The 25,761-nt window shown below is 45.4% G+C and overlaps 1 protein-coding gene across 2 annotated transcripts in view; it reads right to left on the bottom strand.

The window, feature by feature from the left end:
- Window positions 1–21,035, bottom strand: part of LOC134225262 (neuronal membrane glycoprotein M6-a) — a 34,054-nt gene extending 13,019 nt beyond the window's left edge. Inside the window, exons 1-2 of one of the 2 annotated variants that reach the window (XM_062705189.1) lie at window positions 20,660–21,035; window positions 974–1,436 (exon numbers count right to left, since the gene is read on the bottom strand). In XM_062705189.1, the coding sequence (XP_062561173.1) occupies window positions 974–1,220 (247 nt within the window). In that variant the 5' untranslated portion in view covers window positions 1,221–1,436; window positions 20,660–21,035. The remainder of the gene's footprint in view (window positions 1–973; window positions 1,437–20,659) is intronic. The other variant, XM_062705190.1, reaches the window with a different exon arrangement.
- Between the last annotated feature and the right edge of the window lie 4,726 nt (window positions 21,036–25,761).

The following is a 25,761-nucleotide window of genomic DNA, read 5'->3' on the forward strand; positions in this document are numbered from 1 at the left end:
ACTAGTATGATGAGATGAAAAAAGTTTTATGAGAATATATAAACTAATGTATGTAAACTATAAATGGTGTAAACTATTCAAAAAGTCGATTCAGCCGATTTGGTGTCGTTGAATCCGCCGAATATAACATCTTGCTTACAAAACAATTTGGTATTTAGAGATTAGCCAGCCTAGGGCTGAAAATTACTTTAATAAAGACAAAAAAATGGTGTTCAGCGTTGTCGATTAACTGTTACACCAACTGACCCAAGTTACTAACAACTTTAGACGGATCTGCAATCTAAAATTTTTCCAGCAATCTTCTTGGCAAAAGTTACTGCTGCGAGGCGTTAATATCCGGAACATCTTACTAGGGGATGTACTGTCAATATGTAGAAGGAGAAGAAGATCTGTCGGCGAGGACATTTTAGGTCTCAATAATGTTCGTTCAGCTACTTGGTTTCACTGATCACATTGATATCCTATATCAATACGATGGAGCAAGTATTTTCTTCAATCTAATCGTTGCTAAGCGTTTTTAATTAGCAAACTTAAAACTTTTACCAATGAACAATATAAAAAAACCTCGAAAAAACACGCGAACATTTGACAATATGCAAATATTAGGAATGAGTTCATCTGCTCCAGATGCGATACCAGATACGAGATCAGACGGACAAACAGAGCGGTTAATTACCGACATGTAGACACACAAATGAACGTAATTAAAATCACATGAAGCATCTCTTCGCTGCAAGCAATAATGTAAACATGTACAATATCATGACGCACTTATGATTGGCGTGCGAATGAAGCATAGTGAAGTGCACTAACTGGGTTGTGTGGTCTCATGTGACAAATATGTGTACGATCGATATTCTATGAACTGTGGGTGCTTTCTTAAAATTGCCAGTGTGACTAATCCAGCGCATCACACACAAATGTACATTTTAGTTACACTTCGTTTATCTAAAAGCACATCGCTAATGCAAACCTTTCGACCGCTTCCCGTGTATGGTGTTATCGGAGTACCGATCCACTGATAAGTTGGACCGATAATTGAGGCTTCGTCTGCTTGGGGCCCGCAGCTGAGGTTGTTGTCCGTTCTGGTTCCCTCCGTGGTTGCCGTTGTTGTTCAGGGTGTTGTAAGCCCGGGTTAGTGTTCCGTCGTCGTCAAAGTTGGTCTCCAGCAGAAAGTCGTCCCGAATCTGCTGGGACGGCACCCGATTTCGCGATCCCATCGTAACGATGTCGTAGTAGCACCGAATACTACCACCCAATGCCCTTGTACCAGCGCTGGCAGTGGTGGCGGCCTGTTGCTTCCTCGATAAGTGTTCACTCACTGTTCGCACTGTGTTCGTCGTCGTGTCGTTAGAGCAGGTTCCATTCAGTGGATACGATATACGGTTCAAGGTTGGAATGGTTTAATTCTGAGTTCGTTCACTTAACATTTAACACTATTAAAATGAAATAAAAAAAACTATTATTTTTACGAAAATGAGGCCTTTCACAGCTCAGCGTAAAACGTCTATGGTAATGATTCGATTTTCGGTAGGATAAAATTTCAATCAAGAAAATTGTATGACCATCTTTGATACAAATGAATAAAAAAGCGTATTTTATTCTTATAATAGGTAATTTTGAAAATGAATATATTTTGCATGCCTTGGTGGAACTTAATTTCGCTGAACAAAAATCCGGATTTATTGACCTTTTGTACATATATAACTCGCTTCGCAAAGGTGTTCCAATTTAGAGCGCTCCATGCTTTCCAGTGTCGTGCTTTTCTTCGAGTTCGTCATCAACGGCGACGTTGTTGTCGCAGTAGAGCTCGTGCACGTGGGACGGTGGTCTTCGTGATTAATAACTCTCACTCGGTCGCTACTCCACTCCACTGAATCCCAGGGCCCAGGTGTATGAGTAGCATGAATGCTTGAGGGACCAACGGAAGTTATAATGAACCACGGCGGCAGCACGAGAAAGCGTATCATCAATGAACGACTAGCGCGTGCGAGCTCTTGTTGTGGGCTCTTGCGGGTCTATCTTTCCTGCGATGAGGCTTACCGATTTAACCCAGATTTGAAGATTCGGTTTTATAATTATTTTCGTCATTCCTTTTTGACTTTCTTTTGTTTTGAAGCATGTTTTACGGTGATATCTTATTTATGGTAAGAAAGTTACAATAAACAAGATATCCAACTAATCGGAGGCGAGCCAGCCTGGGGCTGCAAGTCTCCTTAATAAAGCCAATAAAAAAAAAAAAAAGATATCCAACTACCATCATGCTACTGAACTGATCGTTGATTAAAGTTTTCAAATTCATTGACACTGTCTTTACTGTCGAAGCACCGGATTGCAATTAACTTAACGTGTTTTTCATATAGAAACCCAAAGATGGCCGGCATACTTTTATACCATAATACTATATTTTGGATGGCTATAAGACACTTAAAAAACCGGTGCGCAAACTCTGAGAAACTTCACAAGACCATAAATTTAAAGCATCAGGAGAGATCTAAATGATGTGTGAATTATTTACACTGATTTCTGATTTTGGGACTGATTCCTTCCTATTGAAATCTTAAAAAAAAAGTCGTAGGAAAGAGAGGGTCAAAAAACATTGATTTATGATAACCCCAAACCCCCATCGAAAAAAAAAATCAAAATCGTTTTTTTTCCTAAATTTCAGCACATTAATGTGAATTCAGGGCCCTCCTTAGCCGTGCGGTAAAACGCGCGGCTACAAAGCAAGACCATGCTGAGGGTGGCTGGGTTCGATTCCCGATGCCGGTCTAGGCAATTTTCGGATTGGAAATTGTCTCGACTTCCCTGGGCATAAAAGTATCATCGTGCTAGCCTCATGATAATACGGATGCAAAAATGGTAACCTGGCTTAGAAACCTCGCAGTTAATAACTGTGGAAGTGCTTAATGAACACTAAGCTGCGAGGCGGCTCTGTCCCAGTGTGGGGATGTAATGCCAATAAGAAGAAGAAGATGTGAATTCAACTCTAATGTGCTTTTGTTTTTTCGTATCCCAAGTAACCAAAAGTTCCTTTAAGAGTACATTTTTCGCTTAAGGTGAAGGTGGGTTGAGTACCAAAACAAAGCTTTGAAAGTATTGGTATAATAAAAACTGTCATATACTGTAGTAGTATTGGTGTCGTATTTATAAAAAAAACAAAGAATATTAGTAGGGTGGCCTTTCGGAAGCCTCCTTCCAAAAGGCTCGGAAGCCTCCTTCCAAAAGGCTCGGAAGCCTCCTTCCAAAAGGCTCGGAAGCCTCCTTCCAAAAGGCTCGGAAGCCTCCTTCCAAAAGGCTCGGAAGCCTCCTTCCAAAAGGCTCGGAAGCCTCCTTCCAAAAGGCTCGGAAGCCTCCTTCCAAAAGGCTCGGAAGCTTTCTCCCAAAAAGGCTCGGAAGCCTCCTTCCAAAAGGCTCGGAAGCCTCCTTTCAAGAGGCTCAGAAGCTTGCTTTTAAGTGGCTCGAAAGCCGCCTTTCAAGAGGCTCGGAAGCCTTTTTTCAAAAGGCTTAGAAGTCTCCTTTCAAGAGGCTCGGAAGCCTTCTTTCAAGAGACTCGGAAGCTTTCTTTTAAGAGGCTCGGAAGTCTCTTTTCAAGAGGCTCGGAAGCCTCCTTTCTAAAGAGGCCCGGAAGCCTCCTTTCTAAAGAGGCCCGGAAGCCTTCATTCTAAAGAGGCCCGGAAGCCTCCTTTCTAAAGAGGCCCAGAAGCCTCCTTTTAAGAGGCTCGGAAGCCTCCTTTCAAGAGGCTCGGAAGCCTCCTTTCAAGAGGCTCGGAAGCCTCCTTTCAAGAGGCTCGGAAGCCTCCTTTCAAGAGGCTCAGAAGCCTCCTTTCAAGAGGCTCAAGCCTCCTTTCAAGAGGCCTGGAAGCCTCCTTTCAAGAGGCCTCAGCCTTCTTTCAAAGGCTCAAGCCTCCTTTCAAGAGGCCTGGAAGCCTCCTTTCAAGAGGCTCAGGAAGCCTCCTTTCAAGAGGCCTGGAAGCCTCCTTTCAAGAGGCTCAGAAGCCTCCTTTCAAGAGGCTCAGAAGCCTCCTTTCAAGAGGCCTGGAAGCCTCCTTTCAAGAGGCTCGGAAGCCTCCTTTCAAGAGGCTCGGAAGCCTCCTTTCAAGAGGCTCGGAAGCCTCCTTTCAAGAGGCTCGGAAGCCTCCTTTCAAGAGGCTCGGAAGCCTTCTTTCAAGAGGCTCGGAAGTCTCCTTTCAAGAGGCATGAAAGCCTGCTTTTAAGAGGCATGGAAGCCTCCTTTCAAGAGGCATGGAAGCCTTCTTTCAAGAGGCATGGAAGCCTCCTTTTAATAGGCTTGGAAACCTCTTTTCAAGAGGCACGGAAACCTCCTTTCAAGAGGCTCGGAAGCCTCCTTTCAAGAGGCTCGGAAGCCTCCTTTCAAAAAGGCTTGGAAGCCTCCTTCAAGAGGCCCGGAAGCCTCCTTTCAAGAGGCTCAAGCCTCCCTTCAAGAGGCTCAGAAGCCTCCTTTCAAGAGGCCTGGAAGCCTCCTTTCAAGAGGCCTGGAAGCCTCCTTTCAAGAGGCTCGGAAGCCTCCTTTCAAGAGGCTTGGAAGCCTTTCAAGAGGCTTGGAGCCTCCTTTCAAGAGGCCCAGAAGCCTCATTTCAAGAGGCTTGGAAGCCTCCTTTCAAGAGGCTTGGAAGCCTCCTTTCAAGAGGCCCAGAAGCCTCCTTTCAAGAGGCCCAGAAGCCTCCTTTCAGGAGGCCCAGAAGCCTCCTTTCAAGAGGCCCAGAAGCCTCCTTTCAAGAGGCCCGGAAGCCTCCTTTCAAAAGGCCTGGAAGCCTCCTTTCAAGAGGCCTGGAAGCCTCCTTCAAGAGGCCTGGAAGCCTCCTTTCAAGAGGCTGAAGCCTCCTTTCAAGAGGCCTGGAAGCCTCCTTTCAAGAGCCTCAGAGCCTCCTTCAAGAGGCCTCAGGCCTCCTTTCAAGAGGCTCAGAAGCCTCCTTCAAGAGGCCTGGAAGCCTCCTTTCAAGAGGCCTGGAAGCCTCCTTTCAAGAGGCCTGGAAGCCTCCTTTCAAGAGGCCTGGAAGCCTCCTTCAAGAGGCTCGGAAGCCTCCTTTCAAGAGGCTCGGAAGCCTCCTTTCAAGAGGCTCTGAAGCCTCCTTTCAAGAGGCTCGGAAGCCTCCTTTTAAGAGGCTCGGAAGCCTCCTTTCAAGAGGCTCGGAAGCCTCCTTTCAAGAGGCTCGGAAGCCTCCTTTCAAGAGGCTCGGAAGCCTCCTTTCAAGAGGCTCGGAAGCCTCCTTTCAAGAGGCTCGGAAGCCTCCTTTCAAGAGGCTTGGAAGCCTCCTTTCAAGAGGCTTGGAAGCCTCCTTTCAAGAGGCTTGGAAGCCTCCTTTCAAGAGGCTCGGAAGCCTCCTTTCAAGAGGCTTGGAAGCCTCCTTTCAAGAGGCTTGGAAGCCTCCTTTCAAGAGGCTCGGAAGCCTCCTTTCAAGAGGCTCGGAAGCCTCCTTTCAAGAGGCTCGGAAGCCTCCATTCAAGAGGCACGGAAGCCTCCTTTCAAGAGGCACGGAAGCCTCCTTTCAAGAGGCTTGGAAGCCTTCTTTCAAGAGGCTTGGAAGCCTCCTTTCAAGAGGCTCGGAAGCCTCCTTTCAAGAGGCTCGGAAGCCTCCTTTCAAGAGGCTCGGAAGCCTTCTTTCAAGAGGCTCGGAAGCCTCCTTTCAAGAGGCTCGGAAGCCTCCTTTCAAGAGGCTCGGAAGCCTCCATTCAAGAGGCTCGGAAGCCTCCTTTCAAGAAGCACGGAAGCCTTCTTTCAAGAGGCACGGAAGCCTCTTTTCAAGAGGCTCGGAAGCCTCTTTTCAAGAGGCTCGGAAGCCTCCTCTCAAGAGGCACGGAAGCCTCCTTTCAAGAGGCACGGAAGCCTCCTTTCAAGAGGCACGGAAGCCTCCTTTCAAGAGGCACGGAAGCCTCCTTTCAAGAGGCTCGGACGCCTTCTTTCAAGAGGCTCGGAAGCCTCCTTTCAGGAGGCTCGGAAGCCTCCTTTCACGAGGCTCGGAAGCCTCCTTTCACGAGGCTCGGAAGCCTCCTTTCAAGAGGCTCGGAAGCCTCCTTTCACGAGGCTGGAAGCCTCCTTTCAAGAGGCTCGGAAGCCTCCATTCAAGAGGCACGGAAGCCGCCTTTCAAGAGTCACGGAAGCCTCCTTTCAAGAGTCACGGAAGCCTCCTTTCAAGTGGCACGGAAGTCTCCTTTCAAGAGGCACGGAAGCCTTCTTTTTAAGAGGCTCGGAAGCCTCCTTTTCAAGAAGCTCGGAAGCCTCCTTTCAAGAGGCTCGGAAGCCTCCCTTCAAGAGGCTCGAAAGCCTCCTTTCAAGAGGCACGGAAGCCTCCTTTCAAGAGGCTCGGAAGCCTCCTTTCAAGAGGCACTGGAAGCCTCCTTTCAAGAGACACGGAAGCCTCTTTCAAGAGGCTCGGAAGCCTCCTTTCAAGAGGCTCAGAGCCTCCTTTCAAGAGGCTCAGAGCCTCCTTCAAGAGGCTCGGAAGCCTCCTTTCAAGAGGCTCAGGAAGCCTCCTTTCAAGAGGCTCAGGAAGCCTCCTTTCAAGAGGCTCAGGAAGCCTCCTTTCAAGAGGCCTGGAAGCCTCCTTTCAAGAGGCCTGGAAGCCTCCTTTCAAGAGGCTCAGAAGCCTCCTTTCAAGAGGCTTGAAGCCTCCTTTCAAGAGGCCTGGAAGCCTCCTTTCAAGAGGCCCGGAAGCCTCCTTTCAAGAGGCTCAAGCCTCCTTTCAAGAGGCTCAGAAGCCTCCTTTCAAGAGCTCAGGAAGCCTCCTTTCAAGAGGCCTCGGAAGCCTCCTTTCAAGAGGCTCGGAAGCCTCCTTTCCAAGAGGCACGGAAGCCTCCTTTCAAGAGGCACGGAAGCCTCCTTTCAAGAGGCTTGAAGCCTCCTTTCAAGAGGCACGGAAGCCTCCTTCAAGAGGCCCGGAAGCCTCCTTTCAAGAGGCACAGAAGCCTCCTTTCAAGAGGCAGAGCCTCCTTTCAAGAGGCTTGGAAGCCTCCTTTCAAGAGGCCTGGAAGCCTCCATTCAAGAGGCACGGAAGCCTCCTTTCAAGAGGCACGGAAGCCTCCTTTCAAGAGACACGGAAGCCTCCTTTCACGAGGCCTGGAAGCCTCTTTCAAGAGGCTCGGAAGCCTCCTTCAAGAGGCACAGAAGCCTCCTTTCAAGAGGCACGGAAGCCTCCTTTCAAGAGGCACGGAAGCCTCCTTCAAGAGGCCTGGAAGCCTCCTTTCAAGAGGCCTCAAGGCCTCCTTTCAAGAGGCTCAGGCCTCCTTTCAAGAGGCTCGGAAGCCTCCTTTCAAGAGGCACGGAAGCCTCCTGTCAAGAGGCGCAGGAAGCCTCCTTTCAAGAGGCCTCGGAAGCCTCCTTTCAAGAGGCTTGGGAGCCTCCTTTCAAGAGGCTCCAGCCTCCTTCAAGAGGGCTCAGAAGCCTCCTTTCAAGAGGCCTGGAAGCCTCCTTTCAAGAGGCTCAGAATCCTCATTTCAAAAGGCTCGGAAGCCTCCTTTCAAGAGGCTCGGAAGCCTCCTCTCAAAAGGCATGGAAGCCTCCTTGCAAGAGGCACGGAAGCCTCCTTTCAAGATGCATGGAAGCCTCCTTTCAAGAAGCTTGGAAGCCTCCTTTCAAGATGCTCGGAAGCTTCCTTTCAAGAGGCTCACAAGCCTCCTCTCAAGAGGCACGGAAGCCTCCTTTCAAGATGCACGGAAGCCTCCTTTCAAGAGGCTTGGAAGCCTCCTTTCAAGAAGCTCGGAAGCCTCCTTTCAAGAGGCTCAGGCCTCCTTTCAAGAGGCTCAGAAGCCTCCTTTCAAGAGGCTTGGAAGCCTCCTTTCAAGAGGCTGAAGCCTCCTTCAAGAGGCTCAAGCCTCCTTTCAAGAGGCCTGGAAGCCTCCATTCAAGAGGCACGAAGCCTCCTTTCAAGAGGCACAGAAGCCTCCTTTCAAGAGGCACGGAAGCCTTCTTTCAAGAGGCTTGGAAGCCTCCTTTCAAGAGGCTCGGAAGCCTCTTTCAAGAGGCTCGGAAGCCTCCTTTCAAGAGGCTCGGAAGCCTTCTTTCAAGAGGCTCGGAAGCCTCCTTTCAAGAGGCACGGAAGCCTCCTTTCAAGAGGCTCGGAAGCCTCCTTTCAAGAGGCTCGGAAGCCTTCTTTCAGGAGGCTCGGAAGCCTCCTTTCAAGAGGCTCGAAAGCCTCCTTTCAAGAGGCTCGGAAGCCTCCTTTCAAGAGGCTCGGAAGCCTCCTTTCAAGAGGCTCGGAAACCTGCTTGCAAGAGGCTCGAAAGCCTCCTTTCAAGAGGCTCGGGAGCCTCCTTGCAAGAGGCTCGGGAGCCTCCTTGCAAGAGGCTCGGAAGCCTCCTTTCAAGAGGCTCGGAAGCCTCCTTTCAAGAGGCACGGAAGCCTCCTTTCAAGAGGCACGGAAGCCTCCTTTCAAGAGGCTCGGAAGCCTCCTTTCAAGAGGCTCGGAAGCCTCCTTTCAAGAGGCTCGGAAGCCTCCTTGCAAGAGGCCCGGAAGCCTCCTTGCAAGAGGCCCGGAAGCCTCCTTTCAAGAGGCTCGGAAGCTTCCATTCAAGAGGCTCAGAGCTTCCTTTCAAGAGGCTCAGGAAGCCTCCTTTCAAGAGGCCTCAGAAGCCTCCTTTCAAGAGGCTCAGAAGCCTCCTTTCAGAGGCTCAGAGCCTCCTTTCAAGAGGCTCAGAGCCTCCTTTCAGAGGCTCAGAAGCCTCCTTCAAGATGCTCCTTAGCTTCCTATCAAGAGGCTCGGAGGACTCCTTTCAAGAGGCTCTGGAAGCCTCCTTTCAAGAGGCTCAAGCCTCCTTTCAAGAGGCCTGGAAGCCTCCTTTCAAGAGGCCTGGAAGCCTCCTTCAAGAGGCCTGAAGCCTCCCTTTCAAGAGGCTCAGGCCTCCTTTCAAGAGGCTCAGAAGCCTCCTTTCAAGAGGCTCAGAAGCCTCCTTTCAAGAGGCCTGAAGCCTCCTTTCAAGAGGCTCAAAGCCTCCTTTCAAGAGGCTCGGAAGCCTCCTTTCAAGAGGCTCAGGAAGCCTCCTTTCAAGAGGCTCAGGAAGCCTCCTTTCAAGAGGCTCAGAGCCTCCCTTTCAAGAGGCTCAGAGCCTCCTTTCAAGAGGCTCAGAGCCTCCTTTCAAGAGGCTCGGAAGCCTCCTTTCAAGAGAGGCTCAGGAAGCCTCCTTTCAAGAGGCTCAGGCCTCCTTTCAAGAGGCTCAGAAGCCTCCTTTCAAGAGGCTCAGAAGCCTCCTTTCAAGAGGCTCAGAAGCCTCCTTTCAAGAGGCTCGGAAGCCTCCTTTCAAGAGGCTCAGGAAGCCTCCTTTCAAGAGGCTCAGAAGCCTCCTTTCAAGAGGCTCAGGAAGCCTCCTTTCAAGAGGCTCAAGCCTCCTTTCAAGAGGCTCGGAAGCCTCCTTTCAAGAGGCTCAGGCCTCCTTTCAAGAGGCTCAGGCCTCCTTTCAAGAGGCTCGGAAGCCTCCTTTCAAGAGGCTCAGAGCCTCCTTTCAAGAGGCTCAGGAAGCCTCCTTTCAAGAGGCTCGGAAGCCTCCTTTCAAGAGGCTCAGAAGCCTCCTTTCAAGAGGCCTGGAAGCCTCCTTTCAAGAGGCTCAGCCTCCTTTCAAGAGGCTCGGAAGCCTCCTTTCAAGAGGCTCAGGCCTCCTTTCAAGAGGCCTCAGCCTCCTTTCAAGAGCTCGGAAGCCTCCTTTCAAGAGGCTCAGAAGCCTCCTTTCAAGAGGCTCAGAGCCTCCTTTCAAGAGGCTCAGAAGCCTCCTTTCACGAGGCTCGGAAGCCTCCTTTCAAGAGGCTCAAGCCTCCTTTCAAGAGGCTCGGAAGCCTCCTTTCAAGAGGCCTGGAAGCCTCCTTTCAAGAGGCTCAGGAAGCCTCCTTTCAAGAGGCTCAGAAGCCTCCTTTCAAGAGGCTCAGAAGCCTCCTTTCAAGAGGCCTCAAGCCTCCTTTCAAGAGGCTCAGAGCCTCCTTTCAAGAGGCTCAAGCCTCCTTTCAAGAGGCTCTGGAAGCCTTCTTTCAAGAGGCTCAGAAGCCTCCTTTCAAGAGGCCTCGGGCCTCCTTTCAAGAGGCTTGGAAGCCTCCTTTCAAGAGGCTCAGAAGCCTCCTGTCAAGAGGCTCGAAAGCCTCCTTTTAAGAGGCTCGGAAGCTTCCTTTCAAGAGGCTCAAGCCTCCTTTCAAGAGGCTCAAGCCTCCTTTCAAGAGGCTCGGAAGCCTCCATTCAAGAGGCACGGAAGCCTCCTTTCAAGAGGCACGGAAGCCTCCTCTCAAGAGCCTTGGAAGCCTCCTTTCAAGAGGCTTGGAAGCCTCCTTTCAAGAGGCTTGGAAGCCTCCTTTCAGAGGCTCAGGCCTCCTTTCAAGAGGCTCAGGAAGCCTCCTTTCAAGAGGCTTGAGCCTCCTTTCAAGAGGCTTGGAAGCCTCCTTTCAAGAGGCTTGGAAGCCTCCTTTCAAGAGGCTCAGAGCCTCCTTTCAAGAGGCCTGGAAGCCTCCATTCAAGAGGCACGGAACCCTACTTTCAAGAGGCACAGGAAGCCTCCTTTCAAGAGGCACAGAAACCTTCTTTCGAGAGGCTCAGGCCTTCTTTCAAGAGGCTGGAAGCCTCTTTTCAAGAGGCTCAGGAAGCCTCCTTTCAAGAGGCACAGGAAGCCTCCTTTCAAGAGGCACGAAGCCTCCTTTCAAGAGGCACGGAAGCCTCCTTTCAAGAGGCTCGGAAGCCTCCTTTCAAGAGGCTCGGAAGCCTTCTTTCAGGAGGCTCGGAAGCCTCCTTTCAAGAGGCTCGAAAGCCTCCTTTCAAGAGGCTCGAAAGCCTCCTTTCAAGAGGCTCGGAAGCCTCCTTTCAAGAAGCTTGGAAACCTGCTTGCAAGAGGCTCGGAAGCCTCCTTGCAAGAGGCTCGGGAGCCTCCTTGCAAGAGGCTCGGGAGCCTCCTTGCAAGAGGCTCGGGAGCCTCCTTGCAAGAGGCTCGGAAGCCTCCTTTCAAGAGGCTCGGAAGCCTCCTTTCAAGAGGCTCGGAAGCCTCCTTTCAAGAGGCTCGGAAGCCTCCTTTCAAGAGGCTCGGAAGCCTCCTTTCAAGAGGCTCGGAAGCCTCCTTGCAAGAGGCTCGGAAGCCTCCTTGCAAGAGGCTCGGAAGCCTCCTTTCAAGAGGCCCGGAAGGCTTCCTTTCAAGAGGCTCAGGAAGCTTCCTTTCAAGAGGCTCAGAGCCTCCTTTCAAGAGGCTCGAAGCCTCCTTTCAAGAGGCTGGAAGCCTCCTTTCAAGAGGCCTCAGAAGCCTCCTTTCAAGAGGCTCGGAAGCCTCCTTTCAAGAGGCTCAGAAGCCTCCTTTCAAGAGGCCTGAAGCCTCCTTCAAGAGGCTCGGAAGCCTCATTTCAAGAGCTCAGGAAGCCTCCTTTCAAGAGGCTCAGGAAGCCTCCTTTCAAGAGGCTCGAAGCCTCCTTTCAAGAGGCTCAGAAGCCTCCTTTCAAGCCTCCTTTCAAGAGGCCTGGAAGCCTCCTTTCAAGAGGCTCAAGCCTCCTTTCAAGAGGCTCGGAAGCCTCCTTTCAAGAGGCTCAGGCCTCCTTTCAAGAGGCTCGAAGCCTCCTTTCAAGAGGCTCAGGAAGCCTCCTTTCAAGAGGCTCAGGAAGCCTCCTTTCAAGAGGCTCAGAAGCCTCCTTTCAAGAGGCTCAGGCTTCCTTTCAAGAGGCTCCAGGCTTCCTTTCAAGAGGCTCAGGAAGCCTCCTTTCAAGAGGCTCAGAAGCCTCCTTTCAAGAGGCCCGGAAGCCTCCTTTCAAGAGGCTCAGGAAGCCTCCTTTCAAGAGGCCTCAGCCTCCTTTCAAGAGCTCAGAAGCCTCCTTTCAAGAGGCTCAGAAGCCTCCTTTCAAGAGGCTCAGCCTCCTTTCAAGAGGCTCAGAGCCTCCTTTCAAGAGGCTCAGGAAGCCTCCTTTCAAGAGGCTCAGAGCCTCCTTTCAAGAGGCCTGGAAGCCTCCTTTCAAGAGGCCTGGAAGCCTCCTTTCAAGAGGCCTGGAAGCCTCCTTTCAAGAGGCCTCGAAGCCTCCTTTCAAGAGGCCTGGAAGCCTCCTTTCAAGAGGCCTGGAAGCCTCCTTTCAAGAGAGCTCGAAGCCTCCTTTCAAGAGGCCTCCTTTCAAGAGGCTCAGAAGCCTCCTTTCAAGAGGCTCAGGCCTCCTTTCAAGAGGCTCAGAGCCTCCTTTCAAGAGGCTCAGAAGCCTCCTTCAAGAGGCCTCCAGCCTCCTTTCAAGAGGCTCAGGAAGCCTCCTTTCAAGAGGCTCAGAGCCTCCTTTCAAGAGGCTCGAAGCCTCCTTTCAAGAGGCTCAGAGCCTCCTTTCAAGAGGCCTGGAAGCCTCCTTTCAAGAGGCTCAGAGCCTCCTTTCAAGAGGCTCAGAAGCCTCCTTTCAAGAGGCTCAAGCCTCCTTTCAAGAGGCCTGAAAGCCTCCTTCAAGAGGCTCGGAAGCCTCCTTTCAAGAGGCTCAGGAAGCCTCCTTTCAAGAGGCTCAGAGCCTCCTTTCAAGAGGCCTGGAAGCCTCCTTTCAAGAGGCTCAGGCCTCCTTTCAAGAGCTCAGAAGCCTCCTTTCAAGAGGCTCGGAAGCCTCCTTTCAAGAGGCTCAGAGCCTCCTTTCAAGAGGCTCAGAAGCCTCCTTTCAAGAGGCTCAGCCTCCTTTCAAGAGGCTCGGAAGCCTCCTTTCAAGAGGCTCAGCCTCCTTTCAAGAGCTCAAGCCTCCTTTCAAGAGGCTCAGAAGCCTCCTTTCAAGAGCCTCAGAAGCCTCCTTTCAAGAGGCTCAGGCCTCCTTTCAAGAGGCTCAAGCCTCCTTTCAAGAGGCTCAGAGCCTCCTTTCAAGAGGCTCAGAAGCCTCCTTTCAAGAGCTCAGAAGCCTCCTTTCAAGAGGCTCAGAGCCTCCTTTCAAGAGGCTCAGGCCTCCTTTCAAGAGGCTCAGAAGCCTCCTTTCAAGAGGCTCAGGCCTCCTTTCAAGAGGCTGGAAGCCTCCTTTCAAGAGGCTCAGAAGCCTCCTTTCAAGAGGCCTGGAAGCCTCCTTTCAAGAGGCTCAGAAGCCTCCTTTCAAGAGCTCAGGCCTCCTTTCAAGAGGCTCGGAAGCCTCCTTTCAAGAGGCTCAAAGCCTCCTTTCAAGAGGCTCAAGCCTCCTTTCAAGAGGCCTGGAAGCCTCCTTTCAAGAGGCTCAGAAGCCTCCTTTCAAGAGGCTCGGAAGCCTCCTTTCAAGAGGCCTGGAAGCCTCCTTTCAAGAGGCTCAGAAGCCTCCTTTCAAGAGGCTCAGGAAGCCTCCTTTCAAGAGGCTCAGGCCTCCTTTCAAGAGGCTCAGAGCCTCCTTTCAAGAGGCCTGGAAGCCTCCTTTCAAGAGGCTCAAGCCTCCTTTCAAGAGGCTCAGAAGCCTCCTTTCAAGAGGCTCAGAAGCCTCCTTTCAAGAGGCCTGGAAGCCTCCTTCAAGAGGCCTGGAAGCCTCCTTTCAAGAGGCTCAGAAGCCTCCTTTCAAGAGGCTCCGGAAGCCTCCTTTCAAGAGGCTCAGAGCCTCCTTCAAGAGGCCTGGAAGCCTCCTTTCAAGAGGCTCAAGCCTCCTTTCAAGAGGCTCGGAAGCCTCCTTTCAAGAGGCCTGGAAGCCTCCTTTCAAGAGGCTCAAGCCTCCTTTCAAGAGGCTCGGAAGCCTCCTTTCAAGAGGCCTGGAAGCCTCCTTTCAAGAGGCTCAAGCCTCCTTCCAAAAAGCTCGGAAGCCTCCTTTCAAAAAGCTCGGAAGCCTATTTTCAAGAGGCTCGGAAGCCTATCTTCAAGAGGCATGGAAGCCAATTTTCAAATGGCTCGAAAGCCTCCTTTCAAAAGGCTCAGAAGCCTCCTTTCAAGAGGCTCGGAAGCCTCCTTTCAAGAGGCTCGGAAGCCTCCTTTCAAGAGGCTCGGAAGCTTCCTTTCAAGGGGCTCGGAAGCCTCCTTTCAAGAGGCTCGGAAGCCTTCTAGGAAGCATTCTTTCAAGAGGCTTGGAAGCCTCCTTTAGAGGCTCGGAAGCCTCCTTTCAAGATCGGAATCTTTTCAATAGTCTTGGAAGCGTGCTTTCAAGAGGCTCGGAAGCTTTTTTCAAGAGGCTCTGAAGCCTCCTTCCAAAAGGCTCGGGCTATTCATCCTTTTTTTGTGATGCGTCACTCACTTACACTCACACTCAAAACAGCCTCCAAGATTTTTTTCACATACAAAGCGTCGCTCCGGAGGCTCAATGAGTGCTCTTTCACCCGACGCCTCACTCACATGTGTTTTTATTTTGCTTTTCCTCACTATGTGTGTTTGTACCTCTGCTTTTTTACGCTTCCACTCAATTGTGAGGATGCAAAGGCAGCATATTGTTGATGATGATTTTATTTGGCTCTAGCGAGTGTAAGGAGTTTTGTCAAGCCTGCAATTATGTAAATTTCGAACAAGAAAAATAAAAAAATGGAGATTCTGTAGAATTTTTTATATAAATTCCGACGAATCTCCAGGATTTTTTTTTAAATCCGAAGAACTTATTTTTTGGAGGGATCAAATGGGGGTGAGAATAAGTCACTGCTTCAACCACTAAAAATGCTTGTAGATTGGATTGAATGCATCTGAGGGCAAGCAGACTAAGAATAGAAGAAACCTTTTTGAATGATTTTTCTCTATGACCTCCAGACGGTTCTATAGTATTCCCCAGAAAACCATACCCCAGAATTCCATTTCCCAGAATGTACCATTCCCCAGAAAACCATTCCCCAGAACGTACCGTTCCCCAGAAAACAGAATATATAGATGAACATGATTTCATTTTCTTGTTTTCTTACAAACATCATCGCAAGACCATAATTAAAATTATTTGGCTTGATAAGTTGGATGTGCAATGGCCATTGTGGTAATTATTAGAAACTATAGTTTCAAATACAATGTGCCTTTTGGCATAATTGTGAGGAGCGATGACTACCCCCTGTCAACATGGTGCTTTCGAGCACCCCTAGTGAGTACAACCGATAAACACATTGTTACACCCCTATGTATGTTTGCCATTTCTTTTTCATTCCAAAAGCACATTTCCCAAGTGCAGAAGTATTTTTCCACTCGAATTATATTCAATAATAGTTAGCTCGCGTGTTTTTATTTCACCGTAACCAAATCCGAAACTGGCTTCGCTGATCCGTTGTGCTACTCCGCCTGGTCGTATTATCGTCAGGTTATGGTCCCAGGAAGCAGTAGGATTTGAGAAATCGCGGAAGAAATAGTCCGGTCGGAAAGTAACGGAGTATCGCGAAGATTCGGCGGCGTTTGCGTGTGTTGGTGTGCTGCTGCTACAGAGTGTGGGGCTACCGCTGGAGGAAAATTTTCCTAACCTCGTTCGTTAAGCGTCGCGAGTGAGAAAAAGTACAGTAGTTGTGTGTTTGTCGTGAAGATGGCTGATTCCCGTTTCGCTTTTGCCAAGTTGAGTGGCACAAATTGGCAAACGTGGAAAATTCGCATCGAGATGTTGCTGCGGCGGGAAGACTTGTGGACCGTAGTGAGTGAACCCGTCCCGGATGAGGAAGACCGAGAAGATGAGTGGGCGACTGCCGACCGAAAGGCAAAAGCGACTTTGGTACTGCTGATTGAGAACAGCCAGCTGTCACTCATTAAAAACTGTGCAAGTGCTCACGCGGTGTTTAGTGCTTTGAAATTGCTGACCAAGTTGCAGTTCAGGCAATCGTCTGCTGATCCTTGCATGTATGTGTGGGAATGCGGAGGGCATAAGGTAGTTCTGCTCGTATATGTCGATGACATGTTACTGGCGTCGGAGAGTTCCAGCGAACTAGATAAATTTACGGAAGGTCTGAAGAAGGAATTCGAAGTCTCATGCCTGGGGGATATTCGCCATTTCCTCGGCATGGAGATTCGGAGTGAAAGAAGTGTATACACTATTCGACTACAGAATTACATCTCCCGACTACTCGAAGAAAACGGTATGAGTGAAGCTAAACCAGCCAAGACGCCGATGGATCCGAATTATATCAAGACTGAAGAGAAAAGTGAGTTGTTAAAGGATGTGTCTAAATACAGGAGCGTTGTTGGGAGTCTGCTGTATCTGTCTGTTGTGGCACGTCCGGATATCGCAAACAGCGCAGCCGTTCTTGGGCGGAAGTTTGCCACACCCACGGAGCTCGACTGGGTGGCGGCGAAGAGAGTGATGAGGTATCTGAAGGGCACAATCGACTATGGTTTAAATTTCGGAGGTGAAGAACAGAAGTTGCTGGGGTTTTCGGACGCCGATTGGGCTGGCGACGTGACCAGTCGCAGATCAACATCGGGTTTTGCATTCGTTTTTGGCGGAGGAACAATTTCGTGGTCAAGCAAGCGTAACTCTTTCGTCGATGCAGGCAGAATAGGTTGCCCTCAGCGAGGCCTGCCAAGAAGTGGTTTGGCTGAGGCATTACTGCTGTCGGATTTCGACGAACGTCAAGAAGAAGCAACTACAATCCGAGAGGACAACCAGGGTTGTATAGCGTTCGTGAAGACGGAGCGGATCAATCGAAGATCTAAGCATATAGACACCAGACAGAAATTTGTGCAGGAGCTTTGTGTGACTGGGCAGGTTGCACTTGAATATTGTCCGACAGATCAAATGACAGCAGAAATAATGACCAAGCCACTCGGACCGCTGAAGCATAACCATTTCTGCAAGATGTTGGGCTTAGAATGACGGGATTCTGGAAAGCGGAGGCTACTCATCGAGGAGGAGTGTGAGGAGCGATGACTACCCCCTGTCAACATGGTGCTTTCGAGCACCCCTAGTGAGTACAACCGATAAACACATTGTTACACCCCTATGTATGTTTGCCATTTCTTTTTCATTCCAAAAGCACATTTCCCAAGTGCAGAAGTATTTTTCCACTCGAATTATATTCAATAATAGTTAGCTCGCGTGTTTTTATTTCACCGTAACCAAATCCGAAACTGGCTTCGCTGATCCGTTGTGCTACTCCGCCTGGTCGTATTATCGTCAATAATGACCATAGGGTGCCCGCCAGAGTAAGGTTCCTGCCAGAGTAGACGCGCCTACGCGACGTCGCGCGAAATTTACACGCAAAGGAATAACAATCAATAATTAGGAGCTGTCAAATCGTATGGACGCTTCGTTTCGCATTGCATTTCGCGTCTACTCTAGCGGCACCCTAATCACGATGTGCGATGCGACGCGACGTGACTTACGCAAAGGAATGACAATTATTATCAATATACAGTCAAATTGCCCTGTCGCGTCACGTCGCATAGCATGGTCACGTCTATTCTGGTTTAGCATAGCATATGGTCATGTTTATTCTGACTTCACCTCAAAACAGAAAAAAAAATTCTTTTTATTTTGAAGCATGCCTTGATTGAGGAATCAAATAGGGACCCACGCATTTGCCCGGAATAAGGCAAATGAGTGATACATTCTTTTGATTTACACATTTGCCTGAATGCGCCTTCTTTCAAATCACGCGTTTGCACGGAGTATAGCAAACAAGTGGATGATGCCTTCTTTTGAAATATAAATTTACCCGCACTAATAAAAATCTACAGTTTCATTGAACAAAATTGAAAAAAAAAAACAAATACTGCCGTTACATGCATAACTGTCCCATGTACATAGGAATGCCCGTTTACTATAAGCATTTTCCGTAAGGTGAATCATAATGGAACGCTTCTAGAAAAGCACACATTTGAATATAATAAGGTAATTTTTTTCAATGACTGATTTAGGCTCACAATAATAATGCTTTCACCAAAATATTACTTCATGTGAATGAATCCTTACATGTGGTATTGCGGCGCGCATTGTACACTTTATCAAGTGAACCAAGACCATGGGAAAAGTACACGGTAGAACATTTTAAGAGTGAAAATGTTTCGAAAACTGTCATAGCATTTTCTGGTCAACAAAGCTCTATTGTATGCAAAGGTAATTGTAAGGCCAAAATCACGAAGCAACTCATAAGCAGGATCAGAAGCAGTATTTCGAGATTTGATGTGGCAGAGCCTTCCAGCGGTCATGTCATACCAGCAAGACTAAGCGAACCATGGACCATATGCTAATATTTATTAGTCCAAGTTTGAAGACTAAGGGCATCTCTTTGTATAACATAATCTATTATCTATATCAGATTGAGCTGTACTGCTTTGTAGTTTTTTCCCGAGCCGTTCTTTTTATTCCAGTTTTTTAGTTGCCAAAATCTTTTTTCTTCATTGCAGGAATATTTTTAAAGGTATGAAAAAAAAATCTAGGATATGGTGCATTTTGGGGAATGGTTTTCGGGGGAATGTTTCAATCTGGGAAATGGTTTTCTGGGGAATGGTACATTCTGGGGAGTGGTTTTCTAGGGAACGGTTTTCTGGGGAATGTTATAGAATCCTCCAGACTGCTGGTGAAAGCGATGACCCATTCTCACCCCCCATACCCATTGCAGGGATTGAACTTATCATTTAGTATACAGCCAATAACTCATTCCAGAGGCGGAATTCCGAAAAGTGTTGTATGGCAGACTTCTAGCGCTGATTTCCTTCTACAACTTTGTCTAAGGGTACATTGCTCTATGTCTAATATTCACTGCAGGAAACGCTAGTATCATTTGATATACTAAATGATAATAACACTTATTTTCCTTTTAGTATATTGAGTGATCCTATCGTTTCACGCTGTTAATATTAGACATAGAGCAATGTACCCTTAGACAAAGTTGTAGAGGGGAATCAGCGCTAGAAGTCCGCCATACAACATTTTTCGGAATTCCGCCTCTGGAATGAGTTATTGGCTGAATACTAAATGATAATGAAATGATAAGTTCAATCCCTGACCCATTGTCACCCCCGATGGCGGTAGTCAAAACTTCAGTATAACAAACCTCCGAGAATGATATCCTTAAAATATATGACTGGTTAAAAATAAAACAGGGGTATGTCAAACATATTGAAAAAGGAAACATTTTGTTAAAATTCATATTAGCATATCTTTGCTTAAAATAATCCGAATAGGGTCGGTGTACCGGTAATAGTGGTATTAGTGACAGGTCCAAATTGATTAATTCATACCAATTGATAGGAATATATTTCCTGTGATGTAAATATATTGGCAGTTAGGGTGGCTGTGCCAGTAATAGTGGTGTACCAGTAGTGTATTTTAATTTTCACAAATTACTTCATACAATAGCGCTTGCACAAAAAAGGTGAATGTGTGCGAAAAAGTTTACCAATTTTCCGGAAAAACATCGAAAAACATAATTTTTCCTTAACATTTTGGCTCCCTTGCACCAATAATAGTGAGGCGTTCCTATAATAGTGAATCCCATAAGAAACCAATGGGATTCACTATTATAGGAACAGAAGTTAGCTAGTGTCACTATTACTTGTCCATGTACCAGTTAATGGAGGAAGCGATTTTGAAAAGAAAACAATATTTTGAATTATCAACAATATTTTTCCTGAAAAATGGAGAAGAACCAAAAAGCCAAAAAGTTAAGGTAAAATGATGTTTTTCGATGTTTTCCCGGAAAATTTGTAAACTTTTTCGCACACATTCACCTTTTTAAGCAAGCGCTATGCTATGAAGTAGGGGGGATGACGGCTTTGGCAGGTTTTGTTCTATTATTGGCAGGGGGGTTTTTTATGACTGACTAGGCTCAAATTTGGCCTAAGCATTCTTTGCATATCAAAGAATATTGTGGCCAAATTTCATAAAATTTGGTTGACAAAAACCCCCCTGCCAATAATAGAACAAAACCTGCCAAAGCCGTCTTTCCCCCTAATTTGTAAAAATCAAAATACACTTAATCCAGCGAAAATCGAGTTATTACTGGCACAGCCACCCTATCATAGAACGGACCCTATCATCTTGTTTCGAGCGCATACATTTTACGAAGGTCGAGAAAAGCTAGGTAGATTAATCTGGGTTTTTATTAAATTATCGGATTTACTAGGTATTGTTTTGGGTAACCATCACATAAAGAGGAATTTTTTGAATTAACATTTGATCTACTGGATAGCACCACTTTTAATACGCAGCGATAATCAACAACCTACTTTATTTATCGTTGTAGTAAGATACATCCATTAGTTTAGCAATATCGTGAATTGTCAATACAATAGTCAATAAGGTCTGTACCTACAGGATCACGTAAAACGGAATGAATAAAATTACAATTACAATAGTGACGCAGATGTCGTATCTACTACTGAATTTGATCAAATTAACTCACTCTATCATATTATCATCTCAGCATCGTGCTGTAAATTCACCACCAGCACCATGTCACGCTGTTTGTGTCCGCACGTATGCATTATATGTACCCACTAATTCCACTTAACTAAACCACAATGATAATGCTGCTCAGCGGTTCACAAATAATCCCTCACATGTACGTTTTCAATGGCTTGCGTTGTCAGTCTTTTTCTTTCCTAATTTGTTAAAAAATGTTATGAAAATTCTCAGTTTCCAGAGATTTAATTTTCCCCTTTATGTTCAAATAATAGCTAATGAACCAAGGGAGGGGGGGATTGAGAACCGCTGATGTAGATAGTAGTTGGTCGCCTTCATACTTAATGGGTGAGACGAAACCCCACCTTAATATTAATTACTGGTCGGAGCGAGACACGAAACAAGAATGGTCAAACCGAATCCATTTTTTTGCGTTCAAAAACCCGATTCCTTATCACTCATCGTTTGATTTTCCCCTTCAAATTGATAACAGAAACACTCGATACATACCCATATTTCGTTGTTTGTTCCGAAGCTGGCCGTCGATTCGGTCGCACTTCAGTGGCTCTTTAAATTCCTTTCAGTTCACAACACTGCGAAATCGTCACTTTTGATGCTGCCAGCGTCTACAAAACAATCCACCCAGCTCTTAATAGCGGAGCCACGGAACTCAACCAGACACTTGTGTGGCTGGTTTTAATAGATGCAAAAATTTCCACTTCAATACACCCTAGGCTCACAGAATTTGCGTTCAAGATGAAGTTCCGAAAATAAACTGAAGAATATTGTGGTTTTTATTCACAAATGCATTGATTAATAAAATGAAAATTATAATTTTTCACCATAAACAAAAGTAATGCACTTCCACTACCATTTTTTTCTGTATGCTGTGGGTTGGATACAAAATGCTGTCAAATTTTGTTGTGACGTTAAGCTGTGTTTTTAGTACATGGAGTGGGATTTGGATGGATCAAAACACGAAAAGAAAAATAATAATTTTTCACAATGGACTAAACCAAAAGATATTTTAGTTATTTACTACACGTAAAAAAATAACCTTATATGTTATGGCAAAAACAAAAGATATTTTAGTTACTAGATAAATATTGTCGCTGTCGTCGCTGTCCGGAACATCTTTTACTGGCGAGGATAGGGGAGCTAAATGTCAAAGAAGGAAAATCCATACGATTTGACAGGTATGTACCACACATGTTTCGGACAGCAGAACAAAGGGAACCGAAGCGACAATCTTTATCTAGTAACTAAAATATCTTTTGCAAAAACCCATTCGAAAATACTTATACTCTTCATTATGCCACCTAATGAATGATCCCATATCAAAAAACTAATAACATTCATAAGTTAATGAAAAGTATAATTTTTGGAATGTATGTGACTAATGCGATGTATAAGTTTTTTCTAATACACATCATTAAGCGCCAGCTTTGACAAAAAAGTATTAGAAATCTTAATAATAAATAACATTAAATTTTTTTACGTGTAGATAAAGATTGTCGCGTAAAGGTTGGTATCGTGTTCAAAAGAAATTTCTTTTTCTATCTCAATCACATGTTAAATTCCGTTTACTGAATCGGAAAAGTAAAGAATCGAAACAAAATTCTTTCAACAGTATCCACCTGACAATAACAAAACATAAAATTGGAATTTGTAAGGTTCCCACGCAAACTAATAGGAGCTGTCAAAAGATATTTTAGTTACTAGATAAAGATTGTCGCTGTCGTCGCTGTCCGAAACATCTTTTGCTGGCGAGGATAGGGGAGCTAAATGTCAAAGAAGGAAAATCCATACGATTTGACAGGTATGTACCACACATGTTTCGGACAGCAGAACAAAGGGAACAGTAGCGACAATCTTTATCTAGTAACTAAAATATCTTTTGTCACTTTACTTTCGGAAAAATATTCTGTTCGATTATTCCGCAAGTACAAGTTTTTGCTCCATGCAGATCAGTTGTCAAAATTCCTCTTGGTAATATTGAACAAAATTCCGTAACCTCTCTACTTTTCAAGTCGATACTGGCCTTATCCACATGAAAAGAACAAAAACAAAATTGGCATTTGTAAGGTTCCCACGCAAAGTAATGGGAGCTGTCACTTTACTTTCGGAAAAATATTCTGCTCGATTATTCCAAAGACTAATTAAGACGTCACTGTCGAGCTCATCCGAGGGACCACTTCTAGTACTGCATACGGTCCCTCGGTACCCAAATTTGACAGCTATGATAAAACCCCACTTTTTATCTACCTTGATGAGTCCTGTGAAGTAGTAACCAATAGTAACCAAACAAGCTTCTGTACGGAATGTGAAAACCTTGTTTGTTTTGGAATGTCGGAAAAAATTTCCTGCAGTTTATCTTTATTTGAGTTTATTTGATATATTATTATTGTTTGAAGGAAATAGTGAGAATATGCTCGTAGGATGATTGTCTGCACAGCATATTTATTTGTGCATCAAAAGACCAGACCACATTTAATAAAAATTACCTTTCCTTTTTATAGCAGTATATAATTCATGGGCATCATAAACATTATTTGTAATAAGAATCATTATCACTTATTCAAGCTAAGGCCACACTAGCCTCTGCAGAATCTAATACGTCTGTTAACGCACGATGCCAACCACGCAGTGTACAGAGTCTTGCTCGTGGCGCATCTCGCATTGCATCTGTTGGATCACTATCAAGAACCACTAATAAATTAAACATTATTGTTCTGGTAATAATAATCATCTACAAATTTTCATAACATGTAGATCTACTTCCAAATCTTCTCTTCACGCTACATGTACAAGAATGGATTCAAATAACATTTACCCAATTTCTAGAAATCAAAAACTATTGAAATGCTCAAAAATCATTATTAAAATTCTAGAATAAAGATATGTTTTACTTCAATATTTTGTGGTTCAAGGTATTAGAGTTCAATCAGAATCGGTCATATGAAAACGGTGTAGTACTACCACTATCATTGAGATTCCTCATAGATTCCATGAGGCTCTCTAAAATTTGTATTCTGATTTTGATTGACTGTCTGAACAGTCAAATATCTAACGCAAGAATTCATGCATATTCAATCTTAATAGATATTAGTGAAACACGAGGAGAAAGGATCAATTCTCGAAATCACCGAATAAAGCAGAATAGGTTGGTCGAGTTTATTTCTGACATCCCCAATCGTCGCCACAGCGTGATGAATGGGACATCTGATCGCACATTTGATAAACATAAGTGACGAAATGAACAGATGTTCTCTGCAACAACCGTAGTCGTGTTGTTAGACATATTACGGACAGGCAGTGAAGTTGGAGACGTTCATCGAATCTAGAATGACGGCACAAAGATTGTTTGATCATTTGGAAGCAGTTTTAATTCAACCGAAAATAGATTTCTGAATAATGGTAGGATTCGGAGGAGGGGTCATTCACAACGGGTATATACCGGTCAATTGCCTTTCGTTCAACACAAACGCCATTTCCTCGAATCTCTTGAACGTTTTCACCTGGTAATCCAAAACTTACAGTATACGGTATCGCTGCTATCTTTTAGATTGAATATAATCTGGAACAGAAGAATATTTTATAACATTTGTGAATTGAACATTGAAATGAACATTTCCCTCGACACTTCCATTTTTCCAATGTTATGATTTACATAACAATTGAACAGTTGCCATAGCAACTCATTAAGAAGTACCAGTCGCTAAACTTAGTACATGAATCAAGGTGATTTCTAAATGTGGTTGTGTAGTTTTATGATCTAGTACTTCATGAGCACTGAAAAAACTGGCATTTGTATGGGACATGAACGTCTTAATTAGTCTTTGATTATTCCGTACGTAAAAGTGACAATTTGCTCCATGCAGATCAGTTGTCAAAATTCCTCTTGGTAATATTGATCAAAATTCCGTAACCTTCCTACTTTTTAAGTCGATACTGGCCTTAACTAAAATATCTTTTACTAAACCACGACGATTGCGACGACGAGAAGAAAACATCCGCTGCGAGCAATTCGCTTTGAGATTCATTCACAAATTACATAACGCTAAAATAGACCATTTTCAACCAGTAAAACTCACGTAAAAGAATAACAATCATTATCAACAGGCTGTCAAATTGCACTGTCGCATTGCGTTGCATCGCACGTCGCGTTTACTCTGGCCTGCCCCTAAAGATGCGCTAAACAACGCATCAATTAGTTTGACAGATAAAACTTTGGAAGAAACTTCGGTTCGGAAGTCCCGACTTCCGAATTCTAAGTTGGTGCTACGCCGACAATAGTCACCAGCACAGCGCTGTCATTTTAGCTTTGTCACTCGTTTCTGTATCGGTCATTTTTTTCGGCTCTCAATTTGGTTGCTGTATTCCTTACCGGTGACGTTGGACAGTTGACAGTTTATCAAAAAGCAGCACTCTTACCGCACAATGCATTGTTATGAACCATTTACTCAAATGTAAATGAAGTTTTCGCAATAGAATGTACGGGTTGTTAAGTATCGTAACTGTACAAAATCTGAGATTTTTTCATATATTTTTTTCGTCACACAATAAAAGTGTATGGTTAATATATTGTTGAAATATACTAACAAAACTGTTCAAAATACAATGTATTGTATTGTATTTGTATAGTAAAACAATAGGATTTTTGATTTCTCAATGATGACAGCTTTACTGTTCAACAATGCAATTTAAAGGGAAAAAATGCATATTAGGCGCTATGAGGCAAATATTGTTAAATAGTTTATGTGCAATGTAATGAAACATTTCAATGTATGAATCTTATGTACGAAAACGTTTCAAAAACAATGGCAAGTATTGTTACATTAGATAAATATGTTGATGTATTGTATCCTCAGTGTATCTATGTATTAGATTGTATCTGTGCAACTATCAAGAAACAATGTATCCTATTGTATACCGTACATTGTAAGGTAATTCAATTGTTTACACTATTGAACCAATAGTACATTTTTATCCGGGATGATACTGCGCTGTCAAACGGCTAATACTCGCGCCCGGTAATCTTGCTCTTACTTATTTATGGGTACTTCATTCACGCATATGGGACAGCAAAAAAAAGTTGTAGAATATTACATCGAAATCGATGCAATCTGTTGAATGCATCGATTGTGTAAAAAATACATTCTACGATGTATACCCGCGAGCTTCCTGTGTAAAGCCCAGTATCCACTTAAAAAGTATAGAGGTTACGGAATTTTGTTCAATATTTATTACCAAGCGGGATTTTGACGACTGATCTGCATGGAGCAAAATGTCACTTTTACTTGCGGAATAATCGAGCTCGAGCAGACTATTTTTCCGAAAGTAAAGTGACAGCTCCCATTAGTTTGCGTGGGAACCTTACAAATTCCATTTTTGATTTTTGTTATTTTCATGTGGATACTGTTGTAAGAATTTTGTTACGATTCTTTACTTTTCCGATTCAGTGAACGGAATTTAACATGTGATTGAGATAGAAAAAGAAATTTCTTTTGAACACGATACCAACCTTATGGTGGGTTGCAGGTGGAAAACGGGAAAATTTCAAAAATTTTAAGGGTCTGTCTCATTTGGAGAATTAAACTTAAAAGTGACAG

Source organism: Armigeres subalbatus, chromosome 3, assembly GCF_024139115.2.
Source record: "Armigeres subalbatus isolate Guangzhou_Male chromosome 3, GZ_Asu_2, whole genome shotgun sequence".
Taxonomy (NCBI): Eukaryota; Metazoa; Arthropoda; class Insecta; order Diptera; family Culicidae; genus Armigeres; species Armigeres subalbatus.